This window comes from Canis aureus, chromosome 21, assembly GCF_053574225.1.
Source record: "Canis aureus isolate CA01 chromosome 21, VMU_Caureus_v.1.0, whole genome shotgun sequence".
NCBI classification, from domain to species: Eukaryota; Metazoa; Chordata; class Mammalia; order Carnivora; family Canidae; genus Canis; species Canis aureus.
The window spans coordinates 4404368-4417281 of NC_135631.1; the positions used below are offsets into that span (position 1 = coordinate 4404368).

The 12914-nt window shown below is 57.2% G+C and overlaps 1 protein-coding gene and 1 pseudogene across 1 annotated transcript; both read right to left on the bottom strand.

Annotated features, from left to right (window-relative positions):
* Positions 1 to 449: 449 nt before the first annotated feature.
* On the bottom strand, positions 450 to 3095 carry LOC144292321 (histone H2B type 2-K1 pseudogene; annotated as a pseudogene).
* Positions 3096 to 3233: 138 nt separating this feature from the next.
* Positions 3234 to 6511, bottom strand: AP5B1 (adaptor related protein complex 5 subunit beta 1). Its single transcript, XM_077862440.1, has 3 exons — positions 6445 to 6511; positions 5935 to 6102; positions 3234 to 5831 (listed from the first exon to the last, which is right to left on the bottom strand). Exons 2-3 carry the CDS (start codon positions 6082 to 6084, stop codon positions 3351 to 3353), a joined length of 2631 nt encoding a protein of 876 aa, XP_077718566.1. The 5' UTR covers positions 6085 to 6102; positions 6445 to 6511; the 3' UTR covers positions 3234 to 3350.
* Between the last annotated feature and the right edge of the window lie 6403 nt (positions 6512 to 12914).

The window sequence follows — 12914 nt, forward strand, 5'->3', positions numbered from 1 at the left end:
AGACAGATGTCTATGGAATGATGCACATCCTCTTTTAAGTTGGGAGAATGGAGACCTGCTTCATGAAGAAGCTGGGGGTGGGGGTGGGGGTGGGGAGAACATTTAACAACATAGGGACCAGTCAGGGGAATCCCCTTATTTCTGTTTTGCATATGAGGAACCCTAGAGTAGCCCGTTAAGGCTCTCTGGTTTAATAAAAAAATCATGGAGTCTTATGAAGACTCTTCATAAGTGTTAATAGGGATATTATCCACTTATTTTGGTCGCAGTTTCTAATTTTTAAAAATATTTAGGTAATCTTCTCCCCCTTCCCCAAATCCTAATTCTTGTAGATTCATTAGTGTTGAACCAATGCTTTCTCATGTCTCAATTCTTTGTATATGCATTCTTTTCAGATGTATTAAACAAACAAAAAACCCTTAAAAAAAAAAAACAGAAGTCGCACAGTCTCCTCTTGCTCAATGTCCTTTATTCATCAGTTGGTTGAGACTAAAATGGAATCGACAGGGATCAAGCTTTTCTAATACTTAGAAGTGTTCTTGTGACTCCAGGACAGCCTTCTTTGCCTGCAGACATGTGTGGCATATTTTTTAAGTGAATTTAAATTATTTTACTTGGCATTCTGAGGAGGTAATTTTACAGGACCTCCGGAGATATGTGGAGACCCCCAGGGGTGTCACAAATCTAAGATTAGAAGTCATGGCTGTGAACAAAGAAGTCTGTTACATTAGTCCAGACATCTTAGGGGAAGTCAAAAATGTTTATGCTTCAACTCCCAATAAAAGCCCAGGCTTGCCTTTCCAAATCCTGCATCTCAAATAAACTTTCCCTCTTCTGGTATTTATACAAAACAAAAAACAAAAAAAACTTGTCCATTTAAGCTTCATGCATAATTGGTGATATGCCTCCTGGATGTACTAAAATTTGCTTTCATTCGCTTCTGGACTGGCCGAGAAGGGAGGAGATGGTTATTTAAAAGAGAATTCCCTATTTATTTGACAAAAAAACAAAAAACAAAAAAAACCAGTTAATATATTAATGTGAAATAAACCCTGTTTGCACCTTTATTTGTTTGCTGAAAATTGAAGTAGTAAAAACGAAGTGACTGGGAAAAAAAAAAAAGGTGGCTATGAAGACCTACAGTACGATGTTTTTTTTGTTGTTGGTGGTGTTTTTTTTTTTTTTTTTTTTTTTTTGAGCAGCTCACTCTTTATTAATGGAAGGCCCTGGGTCACTTGGAGCTGGTGTACTTGGTGACGGCCTTGGTGCCCTCAGATACAGCATGCTTGGCCAGCTCTCCGGGCAGCAGCAGACGCATCGCCGTCTGGACCTCCCGGGATGTCAGTGTGGTCCAGCCCGAGTACTGGGTCAGCCGGGCAGCCTCGCCAGCCAGCCATTCAAACACATCGTTCACAAATGAGTTCATGATGCTCATGGCCTTGGAAGAGATGCCGATGTCCGGGTGCACCTTGTAGATATACATCAAGTAGGTTTCCTTGCACCGGCTACGCTTTTTGCACTTCTTATCGCCAGAACCACGGCCCCTGCGGCCCCCGGACTGCGGCTGCTGCCCATGCTCAGCGCCCATCCTCCTGCTCCTCCTAATAGGAGGTCCACTGTGGCATATTTGTGGTGGGGGTGGGAGAGTCAGAGGCCATCTGGGGCCCTTACACAGGCCCTTTACCTCAATCTTACACTAAGGATTAACACTACCTCCTACATCTGAGGACATTTTCTAGACTTCCCTGTGCTTGAGGTCTGTGGGAGACATATGGCCTACTCACTGGATGCCCTCTGAATGATGTGGGCAGAGGAAACCAGGCCGGGGCCATTTGGCAGCTTTGGGAGCTCAGCCCTTCTGTAGCAGTGCCAGCACGCTCAGGTTTCGTGGGTGTCAAGGGGCGGTACTGGCAGGCCCACCCACGTTCCGGGGTCCAGGCCCAGCATCTGGGCACTGAGAGGAACTGGACTGCAGGCAGGGTGGTCTATTCTGGAACTTGGCAGTGCCGAGGCTGGCTCCCGGAGGCACCCCTTCTCTGGCCTTCCCAGACACCTTGGAAGTAGTCAATTATCTTAAATCCCTGTCTGCTGCAAACAGCTGGACAAGCTTGTTTCCTAGAACCAACCCCTTCCTGATTCACATGTGCCTCAGATCACATGAGTTACTGCCGTACCTCAGCCCTTTGACAGACCTCCTGACCTGACCTGCACCAGCCCTGCTTGTCCCAGGCCCTACTTCCCGTTCCCATCCTGCCACCATCAAGAGGGGAAGGAATGGCTTCCAGGAACCTGTGGGCTGGGAGTCTGAGGCAGGGGCCAACAGAACAGACCCTTCGCCAGTAGAACAATTAGGCCCCAGCCCTCGGTCCTTTTCCGCCCAGCACTGCCAATGGCCGCTCCTGCAAGCTCCCGAGGGTTGGCCCAGGGCAGGGAGGCCTGGGGACTCCTTGGCCCTCTGGTCCGTACAGGTTGCGCTTTGACGATGTGGCAATAGAAACCTGGTCCGAGATGACAAAATACGATTGCTAACCAGCTGGGTGACCACAGGAAAATCATTCAACCCCTCTGGCCTACAGATTTCCTCATCTGTGGGGCCCTGCTAGCTGTTGCAAGCACGAAGAAAGGCAGTGAATGTGGAAAATACCAGCTCAGTGCCTGGTAGCAGAGTCGGCCTCAAAATACTTGAGCCCAAACTATCTGACATGTTTGGAAAGAGGATGAGGGGGACTCGTTTCTCACCAGGAAGATTCTTAGGTCTGTAGGTTGTGTTGGGGTGAGGAAATGTCAGCTCAGAGTTAGCCCACATCATGGGGCTACTCTCTCTTAGCTCCCAAACTCTACTGATGGGCCCTCCTAGATCTGGGTCCCGTCAACAGTGTGGAGAGCCCCCACCAAGGAAAGGGGCCGCTGCCGTCCTAGCCAGCCTGAGCTCCCTGGGGCAGGGACCCTACAAGCCTCTGGAACTGAAAAGCACTGGCCACTCGGTGAAGAGGCCCAAGTCCAGGAGGCTCGAGTTCCTAAGCTACTGCAGGGCTTTGGGCCAAGACCCAACTCTCTCAGGGAGGCAGAGATAAGGGTATTTTTTCTCCTACCTGCTGGGCAGGAAGAAACTCTGGAACCCTGCACTAGGGGGGTATGGAGGTTCCTAGTCTAGAAGTACTCCTGGAGCCTCTCCTCCCCCGCCCCAGTGTGCATGCCCCCAACCAGGGCTCAAAAGAAAACAAACCAGTGAATGTCATCAGTGAACTTAAGTTGCTTGTTTTTTTAGGAAAGAAACCACAGGACTGTGTTCTGGGCCTCTGTGCCCTCCTTGGGCAAGCCCCTCTGAGGACCTGAGCTGGCATCCATGTTCAGATAGTGGCTGACAGCCCACGGAGGTAGTCCCCAGCCAAGGGCAGCACAGCCCAGTCATCTGTCCGCAGGGCCACCGGCACCCCGTCCACCTGGGCCGCCTCCAGTCGCAGCAGCAGTCTTGAGTTGGGGGGCAGGTGGATGGCCACATGGTAGCTGGTGGGGGGCTGGGCCACCACCACAAAGGGCTCCAGGTGGTGGGACACCAAGGCCTCCAGCCCCCGTGGTCCAAGAGGGCACCAGAGGCTACTCTCAGCGCCCTTGGGCAGGCAGGAGTCCCAGAGCTCCTCAAAGAAGCCCTGCTTGTCCCCCTCAGGGGACTGAGGGAAAGGCAGAAAAAGGTCAGCAAAGGTCACAAGCAGAGGTGGCAGGTGGGCGTGGCGTGTGAGGCCGCTGGGTGTGGTGTACAGGGCACGCACATCCAGATGCGTGGGAGCCGGGCGCCGGGGCTGCAGAGGCAAGAGCAGGGGACGGCAAGGGCGGCCAGGGTACAGGCAGGGCACATGGACGGCCTCCAGGGGTGCGTAGAGCTGTCCTTCCACACGGAAGCGTAGCTCCAGAGAGTACACTGGCTCTAGCACTTCCACCTGGAGCTGTAGCACGGGGACTGGGCCCTCGGCTCTGCGGGGCCCCACGCTTAGCCGAATTGGGGCGGGGGCCTCCTGCACCATCAGCGCAGCAGCAAAGCCCTGGTTCTCGGCCACCAATGAGGAGGCCGCGGGTGCGGCCAGCGAGGGGCCCAGGGCCACCCCCAGCTTGGGCCCCGCAAGGTGGGCCAGGAGGATGTAGTAGAGGCGTGCACGGTCCCGCCCGTCAGGGTCCTCCAACTGCCTGGCCAGTGCCTGCAGCAAATCGGCCAAGCCTTTCCCAACACCCGCCCGCAGCAAGGCCCGGCAGACCTGTAGCAGGGCCTGCTGGAGGTCCCAGTCCGTGCAGCGAGCAGCCGCGGCTCGCAGGAAGCCTAGGGTGGCACTCTGAGCATTCCCATCTGCCACTTTTGCCAGTATCTGCAGGTGCCAACAAAGAGCCTCGTCCTTGCCTGGCCTGGCCACCACCTCCTGCCGTAATACCACTCTCAGGGGCTCCCCCAGCTCAGGGCCCACCCTGTCCAAGAGATCCACAAAATGGGGAGCCAGCGCAGGCCGGGACTGGTACAGCTGGGCCAGTCCACGGGTCAAGGGTGCCAGCACAGCAGGCTGCATGGCTAGGCAGCGAACAACCAGGTATGAGGCCTGGAAGCAGAGAGTGGCCAACGCCCGAGGGCCCCCATCCAGGGCTGCCCTCTGCCGCAGGCCAGCCAGTAGCTCCTCCAGGTAATGCTGGGGGCTCCAATCTTGGGCTTTCTCCTCCTTTTCTTCATCGTCCGCACAGAGCAGGCAAAGCAGATGCAAGCGGGCCAGGAGGGCCATCGGGTCATGCAGGAGGCTGGGCAGGAGGCCACGGCATAGCCGGGGCCCGAGCAGCAGTGGAGCGGCCTCCTCACCTGTGGGGCCTAGAGGCCAGTTCTCCGGGAAGCTCAGCAGGCAGTGCAGGTAGAAGAGATGGGCGGACAGGGGCAGGGCTGGGTGCTGGGCAGCCAAGGTGAGCCGACGGAGCAGCAAGGCCTCGTCCTGAGCCGTGAACAGTGCTTCACCAAAGGCTGCCTTGAGTGCCAGAATGGCATGCAGCAGCGTCAACTGTGCCGTGCCCAGCAGCCGTACCAGCTGTGGCTTGAAGAGCACTGGAGGCTGTCCCCGAAGACCCCGCAGAGCCCAGCCCAGCAGCCACAGGAGCTGGGCCTGAGCCACAGGAGTGAGCAGGTAGGAGGTGTCCAGGAGCTGGGCCACGGCAGCCCGCAGCTCCCGGGCCTCCTCAGGACTGGGCTCCAGTACAGCAAGGCCACACTCCTGCACCTCAGCGGCCGGCCAGCTAGGTGCCTGGGGCTGCAGGTGGGCAGCCCCCTCCTCAACTAATGCCCAGTTCCAGGGAATGCCCACAGCGGGAGCATCCCCGGCCACGAGCAGGCCCTGTAGGCCAGCCCTGGCTCTGGCCTGTATCAGCAAGGCGTTGCGCAGGGCAAGCGCCAGCAGCAGGCTGAGCGGCTGGACCGGGCCTTCCTGCCCGAGCAGGCCCCGTAGCAGCCCCAGGCGGCCACCCAGCAGCCCAGGCTTGCAGCTCTCCAGCTCCCGCAGGCACTCGCACGCTGTGGCCTGCAGGGAGCGCTGCTCCGAGGCGGGGCCAAAGCCTCGCCCCAGATCGCTGCCGGAGGCCAAGCCGAGAAGCAGGGGCAGGAGCCGGAGGGAGGCTGCAGAGGTGGGGCCCAGCGCATCCCCCGCCGCCAAGGCCGTGGTGGCCGCCAGCAGCAGGGGCCGCCGCAGGGCCGAGGGCCGTGGGGGCAGAAGGACCAGGGTGTCCAACAGGGAGGTGGCGGCTGCCTCGGCCGCAGCGGCGTCCGGCCAGAGCTGGGCTGGGTACTCCAGGCTCAGGGCCAGCAAGGAAACCTGGGGATGGGAGATTTGGGTGGGAATCACGGAAATGAGGCTCAGGGCGCGGTGGACGGAGCTGACCAGATGGGCCAGGGCAGGGGGTGCACGCAGAGCCTACCTTGGTCTGTTCGCTCAGCTTCTCACTCCTCAGTTCGCTCAGCAGGTCACAACCCAGATCTTCACCCTCGGGACCGGCCATGAAGGCGGACGGGCTGGCCCGGAAGGCGCCCAGGCGCTGGGCCCAGGTTTCCCGGCTCCGGGGTCCCATGGTCCCGCACCCCGGTCCCTGCAAAGAAGCGAGGGAAGGTCAGGCCCGTGGCCGCCAGAGGGCGCCCGAGCACCTGCGCGCACCCCGAAGGGGCCACCGACACCCCAGGGCCGCTTCTGGAATCCCAGCTGCCCCCTGCCACGCGCAGACGCCAGGGGGACCCCGCGCCTGAACCCCAAGACGAAACCGAGAGGTTTCGGGGGCGACTCCAGGGCGGGCAGCCAAGGGTCCCCGCGGGGCAGGGCCGCCGGCGCGCGGTGCGTGCCGAGAGCTCATTAGGCCGCCCGCCCGCTGCCGGCACCGAAACCACAGCGCCGCCCCGGCCCCCGGCGCCCGCGGTAACGGGCCCGGCGCTCTCACCGCGTCTGACTCAGCCGCCGCGGGCGCTCGGGCCGGCCGGCTCCTTCCGGGCGGCGGCGCGCGGCGGGGCGGGGCGGGGCGGGGCGGGGCGGGGCGCGCGGCGCGTGGGCGGCAGGGGCGGGGCCGTAACGGGGCCGCTCCCCCTCCCGCCCCGCCGACAGGTGCCGACTCGCCGGTTTCGCCGGGGCTGAGTAACTGTCCCGCTGCGCGCAGCGCCCCTTCCCCGAAACCGCCGCAGGCCCGGGCAGAGCTGGTGGGGCTGGTGGGCCCGCGCTCCGGCTGCCGGGGTCCCGTCCGCGCGCGCCCTGCGATCCCAGGGCCTCCCACGGCTCGGCGCCCGCCGGGCCCGCGAGGATGACGACCAGCGCGCCCCATCCCCGCGGGCGTCCGGGCGCGGCGCGGCGCACCCTGCGGGGGGAGTGGGGTGCGGGTCTTTGGGCTCCCGGGGTGCCCGCTGCGGGGTGTGCCAGGTGCGGTCCCAGGGCGCCCGCGGGAAGCGCTGCTCGCGGCCCCGGCAGGACCGGTCGGGCGGGCGCCTCAGGGCTTGGCTTCGCTTCTCTGACGCCAGCCCCGGTCCCCCACCGGCTGGGCTTGGGGGCGCGGAGCCGGCGGCGCCGGGGTCACGGCGGGCGGAAGCTGGTGACCTTTGCCTTAGGCCGCACCGGCAGCCGCGCCAGGGTACAGCTGGGAGGGCAGCTGGGCAGGGCAAGGCCCTAATCCTGGATGAAGGCGGGAAGCAACGGGACGCAGACGTGCAGAGTGGCAGGGCCCGGGAGGTCACGGGGCTCACGCCTGCGAGCCCAGACCTGGAAACCGCGACCTCACCACTGAAGACCTAGGGCCAAGCAGGGCATCGACCCAGCATTCTTGAATTCCAGAGGGCTGGATCGGAGCTGTCTGGGGACACTAAGGGGGGCTTGCCTGGGGCTCCTGAGCTCTGGACTGCGCCGCAGATGCCCCATTGACAGGCTTCCAGGACCCAGAACTGCGGGGTGCAGGCCACACGGGCTACAGTAACACCTTTGGCTATAATTAGGCGGCTTTGAAGATGAAACAGACCTGAGCCCCCATGTTAGCGCTGCCAACCAGTTTCTCTCCTTTCTCCAGGCTTCGCGGGCCCCTCCCTACCCCATCCTGTTGTCCTCCAGATAGGAGGTGGTAGGGAGTGGTGGGGCAGAGAGAGCTGGAAATGAGGCTGTCTGGGTGCCCACAGTGCTGGGGATGCCAGGGGGATGGAGACAGGGATCCACCCCGAGGGACAAGTCCAGCTGGAAAGCCCAGTCCCAATTCCTCTGGGCCCTGGCTCCATAGTTGACTCACAGGCGGCAGCCCCAAACCACTTCCCTCTAGGTGCCTCAGTTTCCCCATCTATAAAATGCGAGTGATGACTCCCGCCCAAGGGACTTCAGGGTGGGGCAGCCTGGCTAATTAAACCTAAGATGAAAGAGGCCAGGATGAGAGCAGCCCTGGGAGGGAAGGCAGCTTGAGGGTAACAAGGAGCCTGTCTGGTTTCCCTGTCTGAGGCCCAGAGGGTGCTGATAACTACACACCCCTAGCCCTCACCACTCACAGGGAGGGAGGAATGATTATTAAACCTCTTTTACAGCTGAGGAGACAGGCTTCAAAGGGTCAGGAAATCTACCATTGGCTTTGGCCCTCATTCAGCCTCTGACAAGTCGCCAGCCTTTCTGAGCCTTGGCTCCTTGAGGTGAGGGGTCTGGAGGGAGGGAACCTGTGTTGGTTCCCAATGTGGTGGTGGGTGCATCCACATGGACTTCCAGGCTCAGAGCAACCTGGTGTACCCCAGGGATGGGTACCATTCACAGATGAGGCAACAAAGGTCCAGAGAAATGCAGTCACTGCCCAAAGTCACAGAGCTCCTAACTTCAACAAACAGCCCCCCACTGCCCCTGACTGGGCCGTCCTTCTTGCACCAGCTACCCTCAGCCCTCTTGGGTGTCCAGGTACTGGGATAGGCCTTCCCCTTACCTGCCTGCCCCCATGTCCCTGTGCTGTTCTCCTGTGGGAGGGTGGCACTGGTCTGTCTCCAGCACAGGCCAGACAGAGTTAAGCTCAGCCCACCAGCACTGAGGGCAGGAAGACTCCCTGAATCTGCAGTCAGTGAGCCTGCCCAGGAAAGTGACCTCCTGGCCCGAGAGGGCCCAAGTATGGGCTGCAGCCAGATGGCTGAGCAGGGACCTCCCCACTCCATGTTCACACCTCATTCCTTCTCTTTCTGCTGAGTTTCCAGCTTCCCCAGTGTAGCCCAGCTCTGAGGGGGATACCAGACACCAGGCTTGAAAAAGGGAAAGTCAGTTTCCGGAGGGGTCTTGAGCCTCAGTTTTCTCATTTGTAAAATGGGGACATAACCAACCCATCTTCCCAGCACTGGTTGCTCACTGGAGATATAGGGATGGTTTAAAATGAAAACATCAATAGGCAAATCTAGAGAGAGAACACAGAGTCATGGATGTCAGGGACGAGAGGAAGGGAGGGATGGGGAACGACTGCTATGTACAGAGTTTCTTTTGGGTGATGAGAATGTTCTGGAAGACGGTGGTGATGGCTTCATGACTCTGTGAAGATATCAAACCCCTTGAATTGTATACCTTAAAAAGGTGAATTTTATAGTATGTGAATTATATCTAAATAAAGCTATTAAAATGGTGTTAAAAGAAAGAGGTCCCTTGTATACAGGATTTACACTGGGTGGGGGGGGAGGGGGACAGGGGACAACAGACAACAAACGGGACCAACCAAAATTTCACAGACTAAAAGATGCTGCAAGGACAACAGAATAGGGTAATGGGCTGGAGGTGGCTGGGGACAAGGATTTAGCTGGGGTGCTCAGAGAGGCCTCTCAGAAGAGGGGACACTTGCCTGGAACCTGAATGACAAGAGGTAACCAGTCATCAAGTGGGGGAAAGCATTCCGCGTGGAAGCCACAACGGAGGAGAGGCCTGAGCAGGGCCAGGCTCTGTCAGGCTGGGTGGATGATGGGCAAGCGGCATGGCTACAACGCACAGAACCAGCAGAAAGGGAGAGGCGTGCAGCCAGGAACTCAGTGGGGACCAGAGCGCACCAGGCCTCCAAGACCCTATTCCACCTGCCAGGGAGCCACTGCAGGGCTTCAGCTGAGGGGAGACAGCTGACTGGGGGTGTGGGAAGGGGGCTAAGGTTGCTCAGGAGGCTGTCTTGCGGCCAGGTGAAATGTGACGGACGGGTCTTGGACCAGGGCAGCAGCTGCAGGGATGGAGGTGTGGGCAGAGGCCGGATGATTTGGGTGCTCCCAGGAGTTGGCAGTGGGTTGATGTGGAGGGTAAGGGAAGAGGGGGACAGATGACTCTGGTCTTTGGCCCTGAGTACTTGGGAGCTGATGGTTCCAGTCTCTGCGATGAGGATGGAATAAAGTCTGGCGGCCACTGTGGAGAGCCTCACCTGGCTCCTTGGCCTCCTCCAGCAGGAACCTTTTGCTTCTCCCTGCACTGACCCAGAGGCTCCAGATGGCCCTGGAGACTTCCTCCTCGGGCTACTGCCCCCCAGCTGCGCCTAAGGAGCCTTCTGCCCACCCTGACAGCTGGAGGGTTGGGAGGCCCACAAGCCGAACTTATCAGAGGTGGAGGAGTTGGTGTCCTCACAGCACTCATGGTTTCTCAGGGGCTTTGCAGCTCCCGGAGGCTGTTGTTAAACAGGGCTGGAAGGGCCACTGTTTGAGCCACTCAGAAGCCTTGGTGGCCAGGGCACAATCAGCCTGCTTTAAGGCTGAATCCATTTTCAAAGGCTGCTAGACTTCCGGGCAAAAGCAAATCAACATCTCTGGACTGCTGTGAGGCAGTAAAGCCTGACTTTACAGATGTTTAAACTGAGGCCCTGATAGGTTAGATGGCTTGGCTTGAGTCCCCAGACACTAAAAGTATGGGGCAGCCCTTTCCTGCTTGTCCTCCCAGCACATCTCATGCCCAGAAGAACTTCTGCCTTCAGCCTCTCTAGCCTCCCTGCCACCCAGCCCCTGCTCCACCTTCACCCCCTCAGGGCTCCCCTACTAAGCTTTTTCTGAGAACAGGAAGGGGTTATTCCAAGCCTTCTCCATCTAACTTCTTTTTTTTTTTTTTTTTTTAAATATTTTTTTCTTTATTTATTTATGATAGTCACACACAGAGAGAGAGAGAGAGAGAGAGGTAGAGACATAGGCAGAGGGAGAAGCAGGCTCCATGCACCGGGAGCCCGATGTGGGATTCGATCCCGGGTCTCCAGGATTGCGCCCTGGGCCAAAGGCAGGCGCCAAACCGCTGCGCCACCCAGGGATCCCCTCCATCTAACTTCTGCCCCAGCTCTCTCTGGGCTTCTCAGGCCAGAGCGCAGCACCACGGGTGGGAGTCGGCCACCACTCTTGGGGAGCGTAGTCCTTGCTCACTTGCTGGAGTTCTGCCTTCCTTTACACCCCCGTCCACTATGCCAACAAGAGAGGTCCACACAGAACACCTAGAATCAGAGCTCGTGGCTCTGTCTGCAGATGGCCCAGGCTACCAGCACCTCCTGCTTGGACAGTTGCAGTAGCCTCCTTGCTGGTCTCTCTACTACTCTGTTCTACCACAGCCGACCCCAAGGCTTCCTACCACACTGAGCCTCACATGACATGGCACACGGCCTCTTCAACCTCAGTTCCCACACCCTCCTATCTCCTCCCAATATCACCACCTCGTCTTTTGGTTCATCTCACATGCACAAGGCTCACTCTCACTCTGGCTCCTACCTTTTGTTCAGATCTCAGCATCCCCACCTGTCACCATCCCATCACCAAAGTCATGGATCTCACTAAGAGTTTCCTTTTTTTTTTTTTTTTTTTTAAGATTTTATTTATTTGACACACACAGAGAGAGGGCATGTGCATAAGCAGGGGGAGCAGCAGGCAGAGGGAGAGGGAGAAGCAGACTCCCCACTGAGCAGGGAGCCCCATGCAGGGCTCAACCCCAGGACCCTGGTATCATGACCTGAGCTGAAGCCAGATGCCTGACCAACTGAGCCACGTAGGTGCCCCTAAGAGTTTCCTTCTTTCCCTTTCTGCCTTGCATCACAGAATCATCAGTGCCAGGCAAATGGTAGGCTTTCGATATTTGTTGACAGAATTAAGGACCTAATGGATGATGTCTGACACTGTATGAACAGAGCAGAAGGTGCCTGCCCTCATCCATGAGGCTCACAGGTTAGCTTGGTGTTTATCCAAGTTCATGCACGTTGTCTCGTTCCAGAGCTGCTAGTGAACCACAGACTACACACCAGCAGTCTATGGGGCAAATCTGACCCATAATGGTATTTTGACTCACCCACGGCCAAGTCCCGGGAGCTCCCAAATCATCCGGCCTCTGCCCACACCTCCATTCCCGCAGATGCCGCCCTGGTCCAAGGCTTGTCACTTTTCACCTGGTCACAAGACAGCTTCCTTCAATGTTTGTTTGTTTTAATTTGAGCCAACTTTTAAAAATTGGTAGATTTCAGGGACGCCTGGGTGGCTCATTGGTTAAAACTTGGTAGATTTCACATACAAATCTGGATTTTTGGCTTCTTTTTGAAAATGGACAGATGTGGCCACATTGGGTTTCTGTGCTCAAATGACATGATTGTCACTGCCCCTTTAGATAGACACATTCTCCACCATCCCCACTACTCTATCTCTTCCTGACAGCCAGTGTCAGTTGCCTTTTATCACCAGCCCTGCCCCGTTGCTTTCCTTATAATAAATTTACTCTGTATCCATGCCTCTACCAAAAAGTCAGAACAGAAAAGGCTGAATGGGTCACATGAGTCAAGAAAAAGAGATATTCATTCATGCAACAAATATTTATCGATAATCCACTAGTGCCAGGTATAGCTGTAGATACTGGAGACACAGCCTCTGGACAGCATGGGACTATCCCTCTCTCTGAACATTGTGTAACATTCTTTCCACAATTGGAGACATTTGAGTTGTTTCTCACCCACCTACTCCCCCAACAAAAAAGATTGCTTCTTGTCCAAGGTCATCTGTGAAGACTTAATTTCCACTAAGCACCTACTGTGTAACACGCCCCTGTCAGGGTCTGGTATAATGAAACGTTCAATAAATATTTGTTGAATTGATTAACCAAATTTACCTTCTAGACAGACTATTGGTCAATGTTGTTTCTCCAGGATTTATTCAAAATTCAAAAGGTAAGTACATAGTAGGTGCTCACTTCATGCCAGCTGAATAAAAGGGTGCAGGTAAGAATGGAGAACTGAGGGGATCCTGGGTGGCTCGGGTTTAGTGCCTGCCTTCAGCCCGAGGCGTGATCCTGGATCCCCGGGTGGAGTCCCACATGGGGCTTCCTGCATGGAGCCTGCCTCTCTCTCTCTCTCTCTCTCTCATGAATAAATAAATAAAATCTTTAAGGAAAAAAAAAATGGAGAACCGATAAAATACATTTGGGCCGCAGGAAGGTAGAGCCCTGGGA